The sequence below is a fragment of the Delphinapterus leucas genome, chromosome 16 (assembly GCF_059928025.1).
Source record: "Delphinapterus leucas isolate spDelLeu-1000000601 "Yukka" chromosome 16, BTC_Dleu_Yukka2, whole genome shotgun sequence".
NCBI classification, from domain to species: Eukaryota; Metazoa; Chordata; class Mammalia; order Artiodactyla; family Monodontidae; genus Delphinapterus; species Delphinapterus leucas.
The window spans coordinates 13508522-13530983 of NC_143144.1; the positions used below are offsets into that span (position 1 = coordinate 13508522).

At 40.0% G+C, this 22462-nt stretch overlaps 1 protein-coding gene across 7 annotated transcripts in view; it reads left to right on the forward strand.

Annotated features, from left to right (window-relative positions):
* BMS1 (BMS1 ribosome biogenesis factor) overlaps window positions 1-21368 on the forward strand; it is a 45902-nt gene extending 24534 nt beyond the window's left edge. For all 7 annotated transcript variants that reach the window (XM_022553241.2, XM_089897475.1, XM_089897476.1 and 4 more), the window contains 10 exons: window positions 10738-10811; window positions 11412-11588; window positions 14760-14948; window positions 15037-15217; window positions 15417-15475; window positions 16484-16606; window positions 17377-17524; window positions 17854-18029; window positions 20135-20296; window positions 20823-21368. In XM_022553241.2, the coding sequence (XP_022408949.1) occupies window positions 10738-10811; window positions 11412-11588; window positions 14760-14948; window positions 15037-15217; window positions 15417-15475; window positions 16484-16606; window positions 17377-17524; window positions 17854-18029; window positions 20135-20296; window positions 20823-21053 (1520 nt within the window). In that variant the 3' untranslated portion in view covers window positions 21054-21368. The remainder of the gene's footprint in view (window positions 1-10737; window positions 10812-11411; window positions 11589-14759; window positions 14949-15036; window positions 15218-15416; window positions 15476-16483; window positions 16607-17376; window positions 17525-17853; window positions 18030-20134; window positions 20297-20822) is intronic.
* Window positions 21369-22462: the final 1094 nt, after the last annotated feature.

Sequence of the window (22462 nt, forward strand, 5' to 3'; positions counted from 1 at the left end):
AGTGTCTGTCAAATCTTTTGCCCATTATTTTACTTTGGTTGTGTGTTATTATTGAAGTTTAATTCTAAATTACTTTTGATACAATCCTTTATCACATGGAATTTGCAATTTTTGCCCATTGTGTAACAAAGACCATCATATATGATCTGTGAATGAAGACAGTTATACTTCTTTCTGTGCCATCTGGATGACTTATTTTTCTTGTCTTAGTACACTGGCTTAAACTTGTTGATTAGAAGTGGTCAAAATAGACTATATACATATTGTAATATTACACCTACTGTTAACCAACATTTTACCACTTTGAGTAACATGTGGAAACTTTTCTTCCATTTAGGCCCTTTTATCTTCCCCACTTAAAAAGATTTTTTTTTATTATTATGTAAGTTACAGATGTACAATATAGTGATCCACACTTTTAACAGGTTATACTCCATTATAGTTATTATAAAATATTGGCTATATTCCCTGTGTTGTACGGGGAATATATCCTTGTAGCTTATTTTATACCTAATAGTTTGTACTTCTTAATTCCCTACCCCTCTATTGGCCCTCCCCACTTCCCTCTTCCCACTGGTAACCACTAGTTTGTTCTCTGTATCTGTGAGTTTGCTTTTTTTTTTGTTATATTTAGTAGTTTGTTGTAGTTTCCCCACTTTTAAATATTGGCTTGAATATTAGATAGTGGTATAATTTTTTTGACTATGAAATATGATTTTACAAATTCATAAGCTGGATAGTCTGTTCTATGTATCCATATTTCTGTTCTTCTTCTCTTTTGTTTTTTCTTTTTTTTCTGATGGTCTCAGATTTCTCCTTTTATAATTTCCTTTCTGCCTAAGAACTTCCTTTAGCCATTTTTTAAGGGTAAGTATGGTAGCTACAAATTCCTGTAGCTTTCCTTCATCTGAGAATGTCTTGTTTCCGTCTTCATTTCTAAAGAATAGATACATAGGCTGTCATTTTACTTGGTGTGCGCCTACAGGTAATCTGTCATTTCTTTCTGGCTGCTTTCAGATATTTTTAATTTGTTTTTAGTTTTCAGAAGTTTGATTGGTGTGAATTTTGTTGGGTTTACTCTGTTTGAGATTAACTCATCTTCTTGAATCTGTAAGTTTGTGTCTTTCAACAGATTTAGGAATCTGCAGTCATTATTTCTTTCAGCTCCAGACTCCTTATGAGACTCTGATGATACAGATGTTGGGATTTTTTTGTTTCTGTCCCACAGGTCTTTGAGGTGCTCTTCATTTGTTTTTAGGCTTTCTCTATGTTGTTCAGACTGAATGAATTCTATTATGTGGCCTCAAGTTCTCTAAGTCCATCCTCTTTCATCTCTACTCTTACTATTGAGCTCATGTAGCCAGTTTTTTAATTTCTGTTACTGTATTTTTCAGTTCTATAATTTCCATTTTGTTCTTCAATTTCTTGTTGAGGTTTTCAGTTTTTTGGTTGTTGCTGTAAGATTTATAGTTGCTTGTTGAAGGGTTTTTTTTTTTTTCGGCTTTTATAATTTTATTTATAATGGCTGCTTCAAGGTACAAGTCAGATAGTTCCAACATCTGATTCATTTCAGTGTTTTCAGTTGTCTTTTCACATTCAAATGATGATTTTCTTGGTTCTGGGTATGACAGGTGATTTTCTATTGTAGCCACACATTTTGTTTGGAGACCCTGGGTCCTATGTAATTTTTAAATTTTAGCAGGCGATCATCCTGTTTAGGTTTAATGTACAGGCCCTGGTCTACTTCATGGGCTGTGGTTCCAATGACAATTTAATTTCAGAGCCTTTGTGGTACTGTTTTGCTGTACTTGGTTTATCTGGTGCTACTTGTTCCTGCTGGTGCTACTGGTTCCTGCTGGTGCTACCTGGGGGGAACAGAGGAGCTTCCCTAGGCTGGGCCACCTAGTGTGGCTAGGTTGGGGAAAGTGGTTTTGGCCTCTGGGGCCAGTTTGCTTGTTCTGGGGGCATCTCCTTTGCTTGGTCCTGCCTGGACGCATATTGTTTTTAAGGTGGAAGAGGAGAGTCTCACGCCTGGTGGAATCCCTCCTTGCTGATAACCCTTGGGCCCCTGGTACATCTTGGTGGAGGAAAGGAGATTCAAGCTCGTTGGGAAGGCTAGCACTTTCCTTCATCACTTGCTGTCAGTGGGATACCCAGTTTACCTGGATTGCTGGTGAGATCTGGTTCAATCTGAAGGAAGAATGGGCCTATCTCATTCTGCGGCTGCCTTCTGTTGCCACTTGCGGATTGGGAAATGGTGGCCCTAAGTTGCCTTTCTGTGGGTTGTGGTATAGTGAGACATAGGCCACTATGTCATTCCTCTGGTCATGGGGACGCTCACCAGCCCATCTTTGTCTTTCCACCTTTCAGAGTTCTCCTTTGGTTGTCTCTTGTGCTCTTGCATCGTTTCTGGAGTTGATGGTTATACACAGTCAGGACGAACAGAGGAGATATGTCTACACCATCTTTTCCAGACTGGAAATCCTTGGTGGTTATTTTCTTTTCTTTCTTTTTTTTTTTTTTAACATCTTTATTGGGGTATAATTGCTTTACAATGGTGTGTTAGTTTCTGCTTTATAACAAAGTGAATCAGTTACTATGTAAAAGAGAGAATTAGAGTTTTCATGATATTGAGGCTTCCTTTCCAAACACATGGTGGTTTTACTTGTTCAGTAGATAACATTAATAATACCTCCTTCACTGAGTCATGTTGAAGAATATAGTTAAGGCATGTAAAACACTTAGAGCAGTGCCTGCCTGGTATGTGAAGCACTTAAAAGCATTAGCTAAGGTTATTCCATGTGTCCTTTATTTTATTTTTTTATTGGAGTAAAATTGCTTTACAGTGTTGTGTTAGTTTCTGCTGTACAGTGAAGTGAATCACCTATATGTATACCTATATGCTCTCCCTCTTGGCCTCCCACCCTCCCCCATCCCACCCATCTAGGTTGTCACAGAACACCAAGCTGAGCTCCCTGTGTTATACAGCAGGTTCCCAGTAGCTGTCTCTTTTACACATGGTAGTGTAATTATGTCAAACCTAATCTCCCAATTCGTCCCACCCTCCCCTTCTCCCAATGTGTCCACATGTCTGTTCTCTATGTCTACATCTCTATTCCTGCCCTACAAATAGGTTCATCTGTACCCTTTTTCTAGATTCCACGTATATGTGTTAATATACGATATTTGTTTTTCTCTTTCTGGCTTACTTCACTCTGTATGACAGACTCTAGGTCCATCCACATCTCTACAAATGACCCAATTTCATTCCTTTTTATGGCTGAGTAATATTCCATTGTATATATGTACCACATCTTCTTTATCTATTCATCTATCATTGGACATTTAGGTTGTTTCATGTCCTGGCTATTGGAAGTAGTGCTGCAGTGAACATTGGGATACATATGTCCTTCTGAATTATGGTTTTATCAGGCTATATGCCCAGTACTGGGATTGCTGGGTCATATGGTAGTTCTATTTTTAGTTTTTTAAGGAACCTCCCCATACTGTTCTCCATAGTGGCTGTATCAATTTACATTCCCACAAACAGTGCAACAGGGTCCCCTTTTCTCCACACCCTCTCCAGCATTTATTGTTTGTAGACTTTTTGATGATGGCCATTCTGACTGGTGTGAGGTGATATACCTCATTTTAGTTTTGATTTTCATTTCTCTAATAATTAGTGATGCTGAGCAGCTTTTCATATGCCTCTTGGCCATCTGTATGTCTTCTTTGGTGAAATGTCTATTTAGGTCTTCCGCCCATTTTTAATTGGGTTGTTTGGGGTTTTTTTGATATTGAGCTCCATGAGCTGTTTGTATATTTTGGAGATTAATCCTTTGTTGCTTCACTTGCAAATATTTTCTCCCATTCTGAGGGTTGTCTTTTCGTCTTGCTTACGGTTTCCTTTGCTGTGCAAAAGCTTTTAACTTTCATTAGGTCCCATTTGTTTATTTTTGTTTTTATTTTCATTACTTTAGGAGGTGGGTCAAAAAAGAACTTGCTGTGGTTTATGTCAAAGAGTGTTTTCCTATGTTTTCCTGTAGGAGTTTTATAGTGTCTGGTCTTACATTTAGGTCTTTAATCCATTTGGGGTTTATTTTTGTGTATGGTGTTAGGTAGTGTTCTAAGTTCATTCTTTTACATGTAGCTGTCCAGTTTTCCCAGCTTCACTTATTAAAGAGGCTGTCTTTTCTCCACTGTATGTTCTTGCCTACTTGGTCGTAAATTAGGTGACTAGTCTGTGTGGGTTTATCTCTGTGCTTTCTATCCTGTACTATTGATCTATATTTCTGTTTTTGTGCCCATACCATACTGTCTTGATGACTGTAGCTTTGTAGTATAGTTTGAAGTCAGGGATCCTGATTCCTCCAGCTCTGTTTTTCTTTCTCAACATTGCTGTGGCTATTTGGAGTCTTTTGTTTCCATACGAATTGTAAAATTTTTTTGTTATAATTCTGTGAAGAATGCCATCGGTAGTTTGGTGGGGATTGCATTGAATCTGTAGATTGCTTTGGGCAGTATAGTCATTTTCACAATGTTGATTCTTCCAATCCAAGAACATGTATATTTCTCCATCTGTTTATGTCATCTTTGATTTCTTTCATCAGTGTTTTATAGTTTTCTGAGTACAAGTCTTTCACCTCTTTAGGTAGGTTTATTCCTAGGTATTTTATTCTTTTTGTTGCATTGGTAAATGGGAGTGTTTCCTTAATTTCTCTTTCTGATTTTTCACTGTTAGTGTATTGGAATGCCAGAGATTTCTGTGCATTAATTTTGTATCCTGCAACCTCACTAAATTCATTGATTAGTTCTAGTAGTTTTCTGGTGGCATCTTTAGGATTTTCTATGTATAGTATCATTGTCATCTGCAGACAGTGACAGTTTTACTTCCTCTTTTCCAGTTTGTATTCCTTTTATTTCTTTTTCTTCTGATTGCTGTGGCTAGGACTTCCAAAACTATGTTGGATAAGAGTGGCGAGAGTGGACATCCTTGCCTTGTTTCTGATCTTAGTGGAAATGCTTTCAGTTTTTCACCATTGAGTGTGATGTTTGCTATGGGTTTGTCATTTATGGCCTTTATTATGTTGAGGTAGGTTCCCCCTATGCCCATTTTCTGGAGGGTTTTTATCATAAATGGTGTTGAATTTTGTCAAAAGCTTTTTTTGCGTCTATTGAGATGATCATATGGTTTTTATTCTTCAATTTGTTAATATGGTGTATCACATTGATTGATTTGCATATATGGAAGAATCCTTGCATCCCTGGGATAAATCCCACTTGATCATGGTGTATGATCCTTTTAATGTATTGTTGGATTCTGTTTGCTAGTATTTTGTTCAGGATTTTTGCATCTGTATTCATCAGTGATATTGGTCTGTAATTTTCTTTTTTTGTGATATCTTTGTCTGGTTTTGGTATCAGGGTGATGGTGGTTTCGTAGAACGAATTTGGGAGTATTCCTCCCTCTGCAATTTTTTGGAAGAGGTTGAGAAGGATGGGTGTTAGCTCTTCTCTAAATGTTTGATAGAATTCACCTGTGAAGTCATCTGGTCCCGGACTTTTGTTTGTTAGAAGATTTTTAATTACAGTTTCAATTTCATTACTTGTGATAGGTCTGTTTATGTTTTCTAATTCTTCCTGGTTCAGTCTTGGTGAATTGTACCTTTCCAAGAATTTGTACATTTCTTTGTGGTGGTTCATTTTATTGGGTTATAGTTGTTTGTAGTAGTCTCTTAAAATCCTTTATATTTCTGCATTGTCAGTTGTGATTTCTTCTTTTTCATTTCTAATTTTGTTGATTTGTGTCCTCTCCCTTTTTTTCTTGATGAGTCTGGCTAAAGGTTTATCCGTTTTGTTTATCTTCTCAAAGAACCAACTTTTAGTTTTATTGATCTTTGCTATTGTTTTCTCCATTTCTATTTCATTTATTTCTGCTATGATCTTTTTTTTTTCACATCTTTATTGGAGTATAATTGCTTTCCAATGGTGTGTTAGTTTTTGCCCTACAACAAAATGAATCAGTTATATATATACATGTGTTCCCATCTCTCTTCCCTCTTGCATCTCCCTCCCTCCCACCCTCCCTATCCCACCCTGCTATGATCTTTATGATTTCTTTCCTTCTACTGACTTTGGGTTTTCTTTGTTCTTCTTTCTCTAGTTGCTTTAGATGTAAGGTTAGATAGTTTATTTGAAATTTTTCTTGTTTCTTGACGTTGGATTGTATTGCTATAAACTTCCGTCTTAGAACTGCTTTTGCTGCGTCCCATAGGTTTTGGGTCGTCGTGTTTTTGTTGTCATTTGTTTCTGTGTATTTTTTCTATTTCTTTGATTTCTTCAGCGATCTCTTGGTCATATAGTAGTGCACTGTTTGGCTACCATGTATTTGTTTTTTACAGGTCTTTTCCTTTAATTGATTTCCAGTCTCATAGCACTGTGGTCAGAAAAGATGCTTGGTACGATTTCAATTTTCTTAAATTTTCTGAGGCTTGATTTGTGACCCAAGGTGTGATCTATCCTGGAAAATGTTCCGCGTGCACTTGAGAAAAATGTCTGTTCTGCCAATTTCGGGTGTATTGTCCTATAGATATCAATTAAATCTATCTAGTGTATTTTGTCATTTAAAGCTTGTGTTTCCTTACTAATTTTCTTTTTTGATGAACTGTCCATTGGTGTAAATGGGGTGTTAAAGTCCCCTACTATTATTGTGTTACTGTCGATGTCCCCTTTTATGGTTGATAGCATTTGCCTTATGTATTGAGGTGCTTCTGTGTTGGGTGCATAAATATTTATAATTGTTATATCTTCTTCTTGGATTGATCCCTTGATCATTATGTAGTGTCCTTCCTTATCTCTTGTAACAGTCTTTATTTTAAAGTCTATTTTATCTGATACAAGTATTGCTACTCTAGCTTTCTTTTGATTGCCATTTGCATGGAATATCTTTTTCCATCCCTTCACTTTCAGTCTGTATGTGTCCCTAGGTCTGAATTGGGTCTCTTGTAGACAGCATATATATGGGTCTTGTTTTTGTATCCATTCAGCCAGCCTGTGTCTTTTGTTTGGAGTATTTAATCCATTTACATTCAAAGTTATTATCGATATGTATGTTCCTATTACCATTTTCTTAATTGTTTTGGGTTTGTTTTTGTGGGTCTTTTTCTTCTCTTGTGTTTCCCGCCTAGAGAAGTTCCTTTAGCACTTGTTGGTTTGGTGGTGCTGAATTATTAGCTTTTCTTTGTCTGAAAAGCTTTTGATTGCTCTGTCGAATCTGAATGAGATCCTTGCTGGGTAGAGTAATCTTGGTTGTAGGTTTTTCTCTTTCATCACTTTAAGTATATCCTGCCACTCCCTTCTGGCCTGCAGAGTTTCTGCTGAAAAATCAGCTGATAACCTTATGGGTATCCTTTGTATGTTGTTTTTTGTTTTTCCCTTGCTGCTTTTAATATTTTTTCTTTGAATTTAATTTTTGTTAGTTTGATTAATATGTGTCTTGGTGTGTTTCTCCTAGGGTTTATCCTTTATGGGACTCTCTGTGCTTCCTGGACTTGGGTGGTTTCCCATGTTTCCTTTCCCATGTTAAGGAAGTTTTCCATTATAATGTCTTCAAATATTTTCTTAGATCCTTTCTTTTTCTCTTCTTCTTCTGGGGCCCCTATAATTCAAGTGTTGGTGCATTTAGCGTTGTCCCAGAGGTCTCTGAGATTGTCTTCTTTTCATTCTTTTCTCTTTATTCTGCTCCTCGGCAGTTATTTCCACCATTTTGTCTTCCAGGTCACTTATTCGTTCTTCTGCCTCAGTTATTCTGTTATTGATTCCTTCTAGTGTATGTTTCATTTCAGTTATTGTGTTGTTCATCTCTGTTTGTTCTTTAGTTCTTCTAGCTCTTTGTTAAACATTTCTTGAATTTTCTCAATCTGCGCCTCCATTCTATTTCCGAGGTTCTGGATCATCTTTACTATCATTACTATGAATTCTTTTTCAGGTGGTTTCCCTATTTCCTCTTCATTTACTTGGTTTTGTAGGTTTTTACCTTGTTCCTTCATCTTGACACTTGACATATTTTTTTATCGTCTCTCTCTCTTTTTTTTTTTTAATGGGTGGGATTGTATTCCTATTTTACTGGTTGTTTGGCCTAAGGCTTCCAGCACTGGAGTTTGTAGGCTGTTGGGTAGAGCTCGGTCTTTGTGCTGAGATGAGGACCTCTGGGAGACCTTACTCTGATGACTATTCCCTGGGGTATGAGGTTTTCTGTTACTCCAGTGGTTCGGACTCAGAGTTCCCACCACAGGCGCTCTGGCCCAACCCCTGGCTTGTGAACCAAGATCCTGCAAGCCATGTGGGGTGGCAAAAAAAAAAAAAAGGAAAAGGTAAAAAGGAGCAGAACAATAACAAAGAGAAAATAAAATAAGATTAGAAAACTAACAGATATGTTAGAAAGAATAAAAAAAGAAAAATATAGATCAAACAACAACCGGAAGGTAAAAGAAAACTGCAGTAGTAAAAAACAGGAGTTTAAAAAAAAAAAAAAAAAGCCAAACAAGGCCTTGGCTATGGGGGTGGGGCTTATGCAGGGACAGGGTTTAGGTGGTGGGTGGGGCCTATGCTTAGAACCCACAGGGCTGGAACAGGCCCTGCGGGGTGGTGGGGGTTGGGGCTTAGGCTCAACACAGCAGGAGGTGCCAGGAGTGCCTCTGTCCCTGGAGGGCAGAGTACCAGGTCCAGGACCCCAGCAGGCTCACTGGGCCTGAGTGGGCAGGGGCAATGCTAGGCGCCTTCCCCCTAGTCCTCCGATCCCAGAGGACCCCTCCCCATTGGCCTCTCTTGCCCCCCCACCCCCCCCCCTCCCCATGCCCCTAGGACCCACACGGCAGGAGAGGGCTCCGGAAGGCAGGGGACCAGACCCCAGCAGGCTTCCTGGAGCTGAGTGGGCAGGGGAAATGCCCGCGGTGCTTCCCCTGATTCCCCGGCCCCAGAGGGTCTCCCCTGTCCACCTCTCCTCCTCTTTCCCTCTTCCCCCCTCCTCCCTTTCTCCTATGCCCCTAGGACCAGTGCAGCCCGGAGGGGGCCTCAGAGGGCTGGGGACCTGGCCTGGGATCCCAGCAGGCCTCCTGGCCCAAGTGGGCTGGGGAAACACCAGTGGCACCTCCTCTGACCTGGCCTTAGAGGGTTCTCCCCCACTGTCCACCTCTTTTCCTCTTACCCCCTCCTCCCTCCCTCCCACACCCCTAGGACCCATGAGGCCAGAGGGGACCCTGGAGAACGAGCACGGATGACTAGGCTGAGAGCCCAGCAGACTTCCCAGGGCCGAGTGGGTGGGGGAAACGCCCACGGCACCTCCCCTGATCCTCTGGTCTTGGAGGGCCCCAATATCCCACCTCTCCTCCCTGTACCTCCCTCCTATGCCCCTGGGATCAATGCGGACTGGAGGGGGCCTTGGAGGGAGGAGGACCTGGCCCGGGAGCCCTGCAGGCCTCCTGGGGCCCAATTGGACAGGGGAAATGCCTGATCCTCCGAGCCCCTGAGGATCCCTCTAGGCGTGGGAACCCATCCCCCATCCCAGCCACCCCTCAGGGGTGCCATTCCTGTCCGACCTCCACTTCTCCTCCCCCCTCACTCCCCCATGTCCTACCCAGACGCTCTGGGGTTCCTCCCGTCACCTTGGGCATCGAGGGCCCCCACCAGTGTCCCACTGGCACCCTAGTTGTGTCTCCATGTGTCCTTTAAAAAGCATATTAGGGCTTCCCTGGTGGCGCAGTGGTTGAGAGTCCGCCTGCCGATGCAGGGGACACGGGTTCGTTCCCCGGTCCGGGAAGATCCCACATGCCGCGGAGCAGCTGGGCCCGTGAGCCATGGCCGCTGAGCCTGCGCGTCCGGAGCCTGTGCTCCACAACAGGAGAGGCCACAACAGTGAGAGGCCCGTGTACCGCAAAAAAAAAAAAAAAAAGCATATTAAAACTTAAAAAATTTTGAAACTAAAGTTCTAGTACATTTCTTGTTAGGATTATTCCTAAGTACTTTATCCTTTTTTGTTTTTTATTACAAATGAAATCTTCCCATCTTTTATATGTCCTTTGGTTCTTTGGCTCTTTCTTATATGAAAATGTTTTGATACCTTTCTAAATGTTGCCTCCCAGGGTTTTAACTTGCCTGTTTCTTTTAAGGGTAGGATCCATAACTAAACTTAAATTAATGAGCTCTTCTTATGGGCTTGACATTGTTTTGGATACTACTGTTACTCTAAATGATGTATTTTATGTAATCTCAGATCTTTCCTAGGTATGTCACATGGTTGTGCTGTGTTGATCTCATTGTTGAGACTCTTTTTTGTATGTGCTGTTATCATGCCATGACTTTTCAAGTCACTCTTTGAACTGTTGGTTTGGGGACTGACATGCAGGGCCATGCATGCCACCTCTGTATGCATCAGTGCTACAGAATGTTCATCACCTATCCTGGAAAAATAGCTTGTGGCTAAGTGGCATTTTGAAATAGAATATGGAAAAGTGGATTGGGCCCATTTCCTTAACCTAAACAGGTGATGAAATACTGACAAAATTTAACAAAAAAAAGAAGGCTGTGTAAGTGCAGGATTCTTTAGGGGTGTGTAGCAATAAGCACAGTAAAAATGAAGTTTGAGATGCCGAGCACATAGTCCACTTGGTGCTGGGTGGTGCTAGAGTGTCACATGCAGGCCCTACTTACAGGGGAGTCATTTGGATGTTCTTTTCCCAGAGGAGCTCTATGGTGACTTTGAAGACCTGGAAACAGGGGACGTGCACAAGGGAAAATCAGGCCTGGATACTCAGGTATGACCTGGCCATGGCCAGCCATCAGCCACTGGTCCTTGATCTGTGGTCAGTATGTTCTGCAAGAGGCCCCATATGAGATGGATGGATTCCTTCCTAAAAGTGAAGAGTGTGGGAACGAACCAAAAGTTGTTGGTTTACTTGTTATTGTTAATTTTCTTGAGTGATACCTATTACATCTTCTTCTTGTTATGATTCTTCAGTCATTGAAAGTTTTAGCTCCTGGGTCACTGTCTTGCCATTATTCTCCTCCACTTAATTTTAAGTGCCGCTTTAAAAAAGTAATAATTCCCTGTTCTCCCTAAAATTTCTTTAGGACAGTATCTGGGAGCATCTGGGTTGGGAACAGTTGCTATTATTTTTATTCATGTTTGGCATTCCCAGCCATATTAAGGAATGGCGGCTAATTGTAATGCAGATGTCTAAATGTCTCTTGTTGCAGTACATGTTATTTAGAAACAAAGGCTGTTTTATTTTGTTTTCATGATGATCATAACTAAGATTTTTGCAGCTCAGATAGAACTTTTAAAATCTGCCTTAATGTTTAAAGAAGAAGTTCTCCACAAATTTTTACAAAATTTTCTCTTCTGGAAATTTAAGGTTGAAGATGTGGAGGAAGAAGTTAAAGAAGAAATTGACCCCAATGCAGAGGAAAGTGCCAAGAAAAAGCATTTGGATAAAAAGAGAAAATTGAAAGAGATGTTTGATGCAGAATATGATGAAGGAGAAAACACATACTTTGATGATCTTAAAGGAGAAATGCAGAAACAAGCACAGGTGAGAAAACTCAGTTCCTATCAGCCTCATTTCAGGGCTGTAATAGTGCTGTGAATACGTAACTTTGTTTAGGTCTTTGCTCCCTGCCTGCTTCTGGGCCTCCTGTTTGGGCTCCTAGGTCAAGATGCAAATAGGTGTGTTTATTCATGCAGTTATCTAATTGTTTCTTCAGTCAGACATTTACCAGAAAAATATCAGTGTCTGTTTTGTACCAAGCATTAAATGTTGCGGAAGCAGAAATGGCTGAGACACGGCCACCATTTTTGAGGATCTTACAGAGTAGTGATTTGAGACAGTGTGTTTATTTATATGCAAGCATTGCCTTAGTATTCTGATTGCCACTCCCTGGAACCATAACTGAATAATTTGAATGTGTACGTGATTCTTGGCTTGTGTGGCTTATGCATATACCAGTGCTCTCTGGGGATGGTTTTCTGAAAACCCACCTTGGTCAGAGTTCAGAGGATACTTCGAATGTAAGGTCGGATGCAAAGATAAAGGGAGTCTGTGGAATGCTGAAAGGGAGATAGTGGGGCCCTGCCGTCCGGGGATGCTGAGCAGGCTGTTTGAGTTGATGAACTGACTCTGAAGGAGGCAAAGATATGTACAGTTGATGGCAAGTGTTTGAGATGCGCTTTGACAAGTGGGGCCACCAAGAATCCCTGTAAACGGGAGCATACCTTAACATGTCTTCTGCAGATTAAGTATATGATTTGTGAAAATGCAGCTGACAGGGTTTGCTCAACCTAGGTCTTCATCTAGTTAAAGAAGTATCTCCTTGTTAGTCATTAACATAGTGATTCAAAGTGTGTACTGACCTTTGATAGAAGTGACTAGGAAATGTAAGGTGGTTCTGAAGTCTTTGCTTTAGGCCATTTATAATTTAAAATCACCTAGGGGCTTTCCTGGTGGCGCAGTGGTTAAGAATCCACCTGCCACTGCAGGGGACATGGGTTCGATCCCTGATCCGGGAAGATCCCACATGCTGCAGAGCAGCTAAGCCCGTGTGCCACAACTACTGAGCCTGTGCTCTATAGCCCACGAGCCACAACTACTGATGCCTGCGCACCTAGAGCCCGTGCTCTGCAACAAGAGAAGCCACTGCAATGAGAAGCCCACGCACCGTAATGAAGAGTAGCCCCCGCTCGCCGCAACTAGAGAAAGCCCGTGCGTGCACAGCAATGAAAACCCAGTGCAACCAAAAAATAATAATAATAAAATAAAATCACCTAAAACCTTGTGGGTCATTGTAAAGAACTCCGAATTTTTTACTGTGAATGAAATGGGGGTCCATCGGGTTTTTTGTTTGTTTGTTTGTTTGCGGTATGCGGGCCTCTCACTGTTGTGGCCTCTCCCGTTGCGGAGCACAGGCTCCAGACGCGCAGGCTCAGCGGCCATGGCTCACGGGCCCAGCTGCTCCGCGGCACGTGGGATCTTCCCGGACCGGGGCACGAACCCTTGTCCCCTGCATCAGCAGGTGGACTCTCAACCACTGCGCCACCAGGGAAGCCTGCATCGGGGGTTTTGAGTAGAGGAGAGACATGCATGATCTGCTTACCCCTTGAAAGGATTACCCTGGCACAAGTTCAGTAAGATTAACATGACTTACACTGGGGAGGGCGTGGGGGGTTGCAGTGATGAGAGGAAAGAAAGAGTCAAATTCTGGCTATACTTTTTTTGAAAGGTAGATCAGTAGGATTTCCTGGTGGATTGAATGTGAGATGTGTGAGAGGGAAGATAAGGATGACCTACTGGAGGGATTGGGTTGTCATCAGTAAGATAGGAAAGCCTTTCATTGATGTCAGTCTACCTGGGAGGATGAAGTTTGGATCTGTTAGCTTTGAGATACCTTTCAGACAAGAGGAGTGTCAGGTGGTCAGTTCTGGAGAGCTGTTGAGGCCAGGGACTTAAATGTGATGTACTCAGGATCTGGGTGCTTTTTAAAACTATGAGATAGGTGGAATGACCTGGGGAGTAAGCATGGAGTCAGGAGAGGAGAGGACCAGGACTGGGTACTTCAGGAGACTGGGCAGAGACAAGAAAGCAGCAGTGGAGGCTGCGCAGCTCCCAGGAGATAGAAGAAATGTAAGAGGACGTGCAGTATGCTGGAAACCGCTGTAGAAGGAAGTGATAAATTGTTTCAAATCCTGCTGATGTGTTAACTACAGTGAAGACAGAATTGACCACTGGATTAAGAACATGGAGGCCTTTAGTGACTTTGGCAAGCGTTTCAATGGAATATTGGTTCAAGTACAATTTTAGGGGATTTATGAGAATATGAGCAGCGTAACTGGAACCAGACTTTAGAAAACTTCTGTGGCATTTTGCTTCAAAGATAAGCAGAGAAACGGGGCAATAGTGAGAGGAAGTGCAGTCAAAAGGTTTTAAGATGAGAGAAATAACAGGAAAGATTTGTTGGAATAAAGTCCAACAAGAGTGGATGATCTAGGGTGCAAGTAAAGGTTGGCATTAAATAGAGGCATGGATAATCTCTAACAGCTGCCTAGTAGAGCTTGCTGTGATTAAGGAAATGTATATCTTACTGTCTTATATTGTAGCCACCTAGCCACATGTTGATACTGACCACTTGAAATACAGTTAATGTGATTAAATGACTGAATTTTAAAATTTTATTTAATTTCAACTTAAATAGCCATGTGTGGCTACTATTGAACAGTGCCGAGCTGTAATAAAAGGCTGAATATGGGTGCAAACCCTGGTAGAGGGGCTAACTGTGGAAGTTCTTTTAGGCTGCTTAAATTTTGAGTGAATTAGGAAACAGTCAACAGCTGAGAGTGAGGATGAGGGAGGAGATAACTGGGTGTTTGATGAAAAGAGAAAAGTGTGAAATAATTGGGAGAGTAAGAAAAGGAAGTGTGGATGGGGAAGTTCAGAGTGTCGACCAACATTAAGGGCTGCTTTCAGAGTTGTTTGTATTTACTATAATATAGCTTGGAGCAACAGAGAAGTAAACAGTTGGGGCATATCCTGAACAAACTGTATAGATAAAACATATTATTTTTAATTAGGGTAAAGCCTAAATAATTCTGTACATGGTTCCTTTCTTTAGAAATTGCTCTTTTTTTAAAATGTTAATCTTACATTTATTAAAAGTAACAGAATTATGGGTTTTTAATTGTTTTTGTTTTATTTTTCCCCTCTCATGTATAGCTTAACCGGGCAGAATTCGAAGATCAAGATGATGAAGCCAGAGTTCAGTATGAGGGTTTTCGACCTGGGATGTATGTCCGAATTGAGATAGAAAACGTCCCCTGTGAATTCGTGCTTAACTTTGACCCACATTACCCAATTATTTTGGGTGGTTTGGGCAATAGTGAGGGCAATGTTGGATATGTACAGGTAGGTACCCTTCACTGTATGCTTAACGATTGAGGTTCTTTGGTCATACTTGTACCAGTAATCTTACTGAAATCTCTTCTCCTTTCAGATGCGTCTGAAGAAACATCGTTGGTATAAGAAAATCCTCAAGTCCCGAGATCCAGTCATTTTTTCTGTAGGGTGGAGGAGGTTTCAGACCATCCCACTTTATTATATTGAAGACCACAATGGAAGACAGAGGCTTCTGAAATACACCCCACAGCACATGCATTGTGGAGCAACCTTTTGGGGTAAAAAGGGATTAGAATAAACTTGCTTGTAGGTTAATTTAAATCTTTTAAGCTTTATCATTGTAGTTTTGCTTTTTTCCTTTCATGAAATCCCAATTCATAAGGTTTTTCTCTTTTTTTTGGATTGGAGTATATATGTAAAGCAGAATCCAGAATGTGTGGTTCACTGTATTTTTTTTTTTTTCCTGTTTCCTTTAAGGTCCTATCACTCCGCAGGGTACTGGGTTCTTGGCAGTACAGTCTGTCAGTGGCATAATGGTAACTATCTTTGATCGTTTATTTTATAGATTGTGTTTGAGATATAATGTCTGGATTATGGGATATGTACCTGAAACTTTTAAGTTGAAAATTATTCATTTTAAGTATTTATAGTAAACTCTTTGCTTTTAAATTTCCTGCATCTTTTTTTTTTTTTTTTTTTGCGGTACGCGGGCCTCCCACCACCGCGGCCTCTCCTGCCTAGGAGCACAGGCTCCGGACACACAGGCCCAGCGGCCATGGCCCACGGGCCCAGCCGCTCTGCGGTACGTGGGATCCTCCCAGACCGGGGCACGAACCCCTGCCCCCTGCACCGGCAGGCAGACTCCCAACCACTGTGCCACTAGGGAAGCCCTTTCCTGCATCCTTTTAAGTAAGGTGTGGGAGTAGAGAAAAGGGAAATAGAAGAATTGTAATGGTACTGATGACATTTTATATTTTTATGCTTTTATATTTTATGCTTTTTAATATTATTCTAAAAATATTTAAGCAGTGCTCACCATGAGCTAACCACTCAACTAGGTTCTGGCATACATTGGATACCAGCTAGACATAAGACTACCCCCTAGTAATCTGGTTTAGCAAGGTATGTTCACGCAGTCTTCATTTGACCAATCAGAGCAGGTTTTATTGGCCTCATTTAACAGAAAAGAAAACAGAAAAATGGGCAAATGGAATCCATCCTTAATGTCCAAAATTTAATTTCTCAAACATTGTAGCCAAATCTTCATATTCCCTTTCATTCATTCATCTTTGTGAAACTGTGTTACTGTGAAATCACCCTCAGGAAAATGCTCAAGATATCATCATTAATTTTGGCGTACATGTATTATAGTTTCAGATAGCTTTTGTTAAAACACTGTTTTGAATGTTCATATATTCTTTCTTACTTTTTCTTAGGTGATTGTAAGTGAATTGCACTTTGGTAATTTGTTGCATTACAGAGAAATGTAGTTCTTCTCTTGCTGACATTATTCCTGTATTCACATTTTGGGGGTTCCTTTTTAGGCTGATTTCCGGATAGCTGCCACAGGAGTTGTCCTTGATCTGGATAAATCTATAAAAATTGTGAAGAAATTAAAGCTAACTGGTTTTCCATATAAAATTTTCAAGAACACTTCATTCATTAAGGTATATATATATATATATATATATATCTGTATATTCATATGCTTATAAATGTGTATATTGTTAAAAGAGGAATGAAATATTCTAATATAGGTCTAAGATATAGTTCTAATGTTTTCAGAAAAGTATTTGAAATCTTTTATAAACTTGGTCTTTGATATTTTTAGTTTACTTCTTTATATTTTACATTCTTTATATTTAGTTTACTTCTTTAGATTTCTGAGCATATTTAAGTAACACAGAGCAATATAACATGGGAGGGTAGTTTGAGCAACATTTATTGAAAATTTCATCAGTAGAGGGTGTTTCCATTAAAAACAGAGTTAAGATGATCATAAAATGTTCTTATAACGTAATACTACCATCAGCATTTATCTTGCTGTCTCTTTATTTTCTGAGTGTGTGCACCTAAGTAATAGGATATGAACTGTAGTCAAGCCCTGTGAGATGACAGCAAAGGCCATCTAGGCCAGTTCAGACCAATAAATATCTTTTTGATCTTCTCTTCTACAAAGATAGCAGTGATGAACATGTTAATGAGCCCACAATAGAGTCTTAATTAGTGTTATTTCAGGGAAGATAGAGTTGTATTCCTTTTGACCTAGTAATTCCACCTTTAGGGGGAAAATAGAGTTGATTTTTTATCACCTTTCAATGAATTATTTTTTGTTTTTTAACCAAGGATATATTTATGAACTAAGAAGTAAAATATCTGACTTTGTGTGTATGTATTTTTTTAATATATATATGTATATGTATATATATACCTGTAGGGAATGTTTAATTCTGCTTTGGAAGTGGCCAAATTTGAAGGTGCTGTGATTCGAACTGTCAGTGGAATAAGGGGACAGATCAAGAAGGCGCTCCGGGCTCCAGAAGGAGCTTTCCGGGCCACCTTTGAGGATAAACTGCTGATGAGTGGTAAATATCCTTTGTGGTGTGTTCTTAACAGCATGTTACCTACCATTCACTATTGATTTCTAGCCAGTGTGAACTATAGGTGGTAGTTTATGTCTTTAGAAACAGGCGTCAGCTGTAGCTCTCCCCAGTTGGAGCATCTTGTGTAGCACGCCCAGCCACACCCAGTAAAAGCTTTGTGTTATTCAAAAGTAGTTCACTTGGTGAAGCCTCTCTTCAAATACTGTGCAGCCAGCTAGAGAAGTTTGGAGTGAATATTTTGTTCTTTTGTTTACCGAGATGGATATGAATCTTCTTTTGAAAATGTTAATGTAAATTTCCTCTCTTTCCAGACATTGTCTTCATGAGAACTTGGTATCCTGTCTCTGTTCCAGCCTTCTATAACCCAGTAACATCTTTGTTGAAACCAGCTGGTGAGAAAGACACCTGGTCAGGAATGCGGACAACTGGTCAACTCCGGCTCTCCCATGGCATCAAACTAAAGGCCAGCAAGGATTCTCTGTATAAGGTACAGTCAATCACCCATGTGCTCTGTAGATGGGTGTCACCCAGAAGCTTCATATGTAATGTTTTTTGTGGTTTGAATTTTCAAGTAGAAAGTCTAACATGAAATTTGAATGAACATGTTGTATATTCAGACTATTTTGGAAGGAACACAGGACAAGTGGTAGTAGTGGTTTTCTGTGGATTGGAAAGGAGACCTAAACTTTTCACCTCTTTTGAACTATATACCTCTTTTGAACTTTTTTTTGTACTATATACATGTATTAATTTGAAAAGCATTAATGTACTGATTCTTATTGAAGCAAGGGGGAGGGTTTTTTTTGAGAGTTTTAATAAACTTTTTGTTGAAGTGTTAACATACACACAGAAAAGCACACAAATAATAAGTGTATACAGCTCATTGAATTTTAGCGTACCTAAGTTGCCATCGCCTGGATCAAGCAATAGAATTACCAGCACAGTAGAAGTCCCCCTTGTGACCTCTCCCAGTCACTACCCCACCTCCACCTCAGAGATAGCCGCTATCCCAACCCCTGACACGGAAATTTCTTCTGCCTTTTTTTGAGCTTTATAAAATATACCATGTACTGTTTTGCCTGGTTTCTTTCCTTCAGTATTATGAGATTCATCCATGTTCTTGTATATAGCAGACATTTATTTGTTTTTATTGTTGAGTAGAATTTCATTGTATGAGAATGTCGGTTTTATCCATTGATGGACAGTGTTTCCAATTTTTGGCTATTATAAATGCTGCCCTGAACACTTATATGCAACTTGTTTGGTGTGCATGTGCACACAGTTCCGTTCCATAGATCTCCATGGGTGGGATTGCCAGATTACAGGGTACATGCGTTCAACATCAGTGTGTGATCCCTGTAGTATACTGAAATACCAGGTTAGACTTGAACAGCTTATCAGATTTCTAGTTACTCCACATCCTTTCCAGTAGTTGGCCTCATCAGTATTTTAAAATGTTAAGTTCTTAGTGCCTGTCTGGATTCCCATTTTCATTCAAGTTTTGGTCTCTGAGAATGTCCATTGTTTGTTCACAGGTTAACAATGCGTTTGACAAGATTTGTTTGTGTTAATGCAGGATATTTAATTGTTTTGTAATAAGAGGGCAATTCAGGGTATCGGTCTGCCATTCTGCTAGAAACAGAAGTTTTTTCCAGACATTAGTTTTTCTGTAAAATAGTTAATAAAATTTGAATCACATTGCCATGAATTTCAGTTAAAATATACTTCAGGACATAGTACCTGTTGTCCAGTCTGTGGTGCTTACTTGTTTTTGAGAAGGAGATTTCTCTGATTTCTTTCATTCTAAAATATTTTGGTGTCTTAAACAGAGAGTATTGAATATCATTGTGGGTGATGTCTTTAACAGTAAATTTATAAAGATACAGCAGACATATTCTCTATATAGTTGTCGACCTTGGTAAAGGTCTAGGGCAAAACTTTCAACTTATTAACTACTTCTGAGGCAGTTAAGAATTTTGGTCATCTCAATTTAAGCATAGAATTTGGTTAGCTTGAAAACTGAATGTAGAAGGAGTTTTGCCTTCATTAGTCATTTAAATGTCACTTTTCTCAACCAGCCTTCTATTAGAAACAGAATAAAGTTAAACTTCTTAATGAGAATCAGGGATGGGGGCATTTCAGCTGCTCATTGGCGGAATAACTATGTCCTTAAATCCAGAGAGGTTTATAGTCAAGATGAAAAGCTAGTTATTCTTGTTAGGCTAGAAAAAACCATCTCAGTGCCCCAAAGATAAGGCCAGAGTTTTTCATTAACAGAAACTTTGGATCTTTTCATCTGCTCTGTTGAGATCCTATCGTCCATACTATAGATATGGGCACAGTTGATTTCTTGGAAGAATTGTAAATATGTATATTCTATATATTCCTTTGTTTTGCTTGCAGCTGTGCATGCCCATTGAGGCAATATATATTTGATGGATGATTGAGTCCTCATTTCTGATGGTCAGCAAACTGTGGTGTTACTGATCTTGTGGAAAAATCAACACATTGAGAAGATTTTATGCAAGTTTTAAATGTACATAGATCATAATATAAATACGTCACAGTCTTTGTTTTATTTTTCTTTTTCAGCCAGTTGTGAGGCAAAAGAAACATTTTAATTCACTGCACATTCCAAAAGCCTTGCAGAAGGCCCTGCCATTTAAAAGCAAGCCCAAGACGCAAGCAAAGGCAGGCAAGATTCCGAAGGACAGACTGAGACCAGCTGTCGTACGGGAGCCTCATGAAAGGAAGGTACTGTTGATGGACGGCTTCCAGCATGTTGCATTTAGATGTGAAAATAATGCTTTCAGTAACACACGTGGCATTTTTACTGCATTCTCACTTTTCATTAGGAAAGGATAAGGGCCAGACTTATTCAAGGCACTTGATCTGGAAGTTAGAAGAAAGGCCGGAGTCCATTTCACTTGTTTTGTTTAGTCATGCTCTGCCTTATGCATTTTAATGGGGAATAATAGGCACACAGCTGGCAAGTCACTCTTAGTTGTACAGAGTATCCACAGAGTGATTTAACAAAGGTGGTTTTGTGGTCAAGGCCATTATTTAAGTATTTTGCTAAGTAAATATGCTCCTACTTATATTTCCATGCAAATTATAATTTCCTAGATAAATTTTCACTAGGTTAATATTCATTTGGATCATGAATTGATTGTAACTTTGATGCCATCAGCTGTGGTGTTTAGGCCTCCTGAAACTTAGAAGGAAAGCATGCTGTAGCTTTAAGAATATTCTGATGCTCACTGGGTTTTGCCCTTGTCAGATCCTTGCGCTGCTGGATGCTCTGAGTACAGTGCACAGTGAGAAGATGAAGAAAGCCAAGGAGCAACGACATCTACACAACAAAGAACACTTCAAAGTGAAGCAGAAGGAGGAAGAAGAGAAACTGAAGCGACAGAAGGACCTCAGGAAGAAGCTCTACCGAATTCAGGGTCAGAAAGAAAGAAGAAATCAGAAGTCCAGCCTGAAGGGGCCTGAGGAGCAATTGAAGTGATCTCCAGACAGGCAGACAGACAGACAGTCATTTGAATCTGCAGTGATAAATGGTTTCATATATTGTAGTACTTTTAAATAACAGGTCAGGGGACTGGAGCCTAAGCACAACCTCTTTGTTGGATATATCGCCTAGACTGTGCCTTTGAGAGGAGACATGGAGACTGCTGATAGGACACCTGTTCATTCTCAACACCTGGGTTATGTCACAATAAAGCGATATAATTGATGGTTTTCTAGATTCCCTCACATTCCTCTTACCTGTCTCAGTTTAATTTTGTGCTACAAAAGTATCATTAAAATATTTTCTTGTTAATTTGGCTTAGTAGTTTTCATTAGGGAATGAATGCTTGATAATTGCTTACTCTGCCACCTTCATGATGAGTCTTCCAGAAGGGAAAAAATATTAACTTGAATCCTCAGCATTAAGGTAAAATTTTAGAGAAGGATATATAGTTATCTTTATTTTTTTGTCTGTCACATGTTATATTCTTGATTATTGACCCTAATGGACATGTTACATCTTATTTCACATGTTTTTCAAGTTAGTATAATAGCTAGTTAACACTAAATACTGTTTTAATGCTTTTAGACTAGGGATGACATCTGTGGAGGAAGTTAGCATTCTCTCTGAAGTTCATGTTGATATACTCTCTGGGTCTAAAATGCATGCCTGAGAGCCATCAACACCTTGCTGGGAGTGGGTAGAATCATCTAGGAATAAGAAGGGATCAAGATGAAACAGTCAGGTCTTAGTCCAGCGTTCTTTCCTCAGCACCTTCACTACCTCAAAGAACATCACCAAGTCCAATCCGCATATGCAGGCCAGCGCCCAAGAAGCCCAGATGATCCTGCCGAGATGTCCATTTGACTAAAAGCTGATCAGGTCCAGCTTAGCAAGGCTGTGCACAGAAGCCAGACACGTAACTGACATGAACAAAGAGGGCAGCCTGTCTTTCCCAGTGTCTTAAACTACTTCCTGCAGACTTGGCCATCCCAGTGCTAGGTGCAAGGAGGGTCTGGGTAGGGCTCCAGGCTCTGCCACTCTTCATGGTGTGACTGGGTAAGTTCCTGAGTATCTTGGAGTTTCAAGTTTCTTATGGGGATTAGTTTATCATCCCCAAGTAATATGGGGATGATAAACTAATCTTGCAGCCTGTGAGGATTTAATGAGACAAAATGCAAAGTGACTGGTACAGAACAGATTTTTAAATTTTTTGTTTCTCCTTCTGGTCCCATTTCAAAGGGTTGTGTAGGTCTGTGAATTTGAACACTTATATAGGTTTTAAAACATACCTATATATTCATGTAATCAACACGACTATCAAGATACCAAACAGTCCCATCTTTCCAAAGCACTTCCTCATGCTATGCAACCCAAGCCTTCCCCACTTCCCCACTCCCCACTAC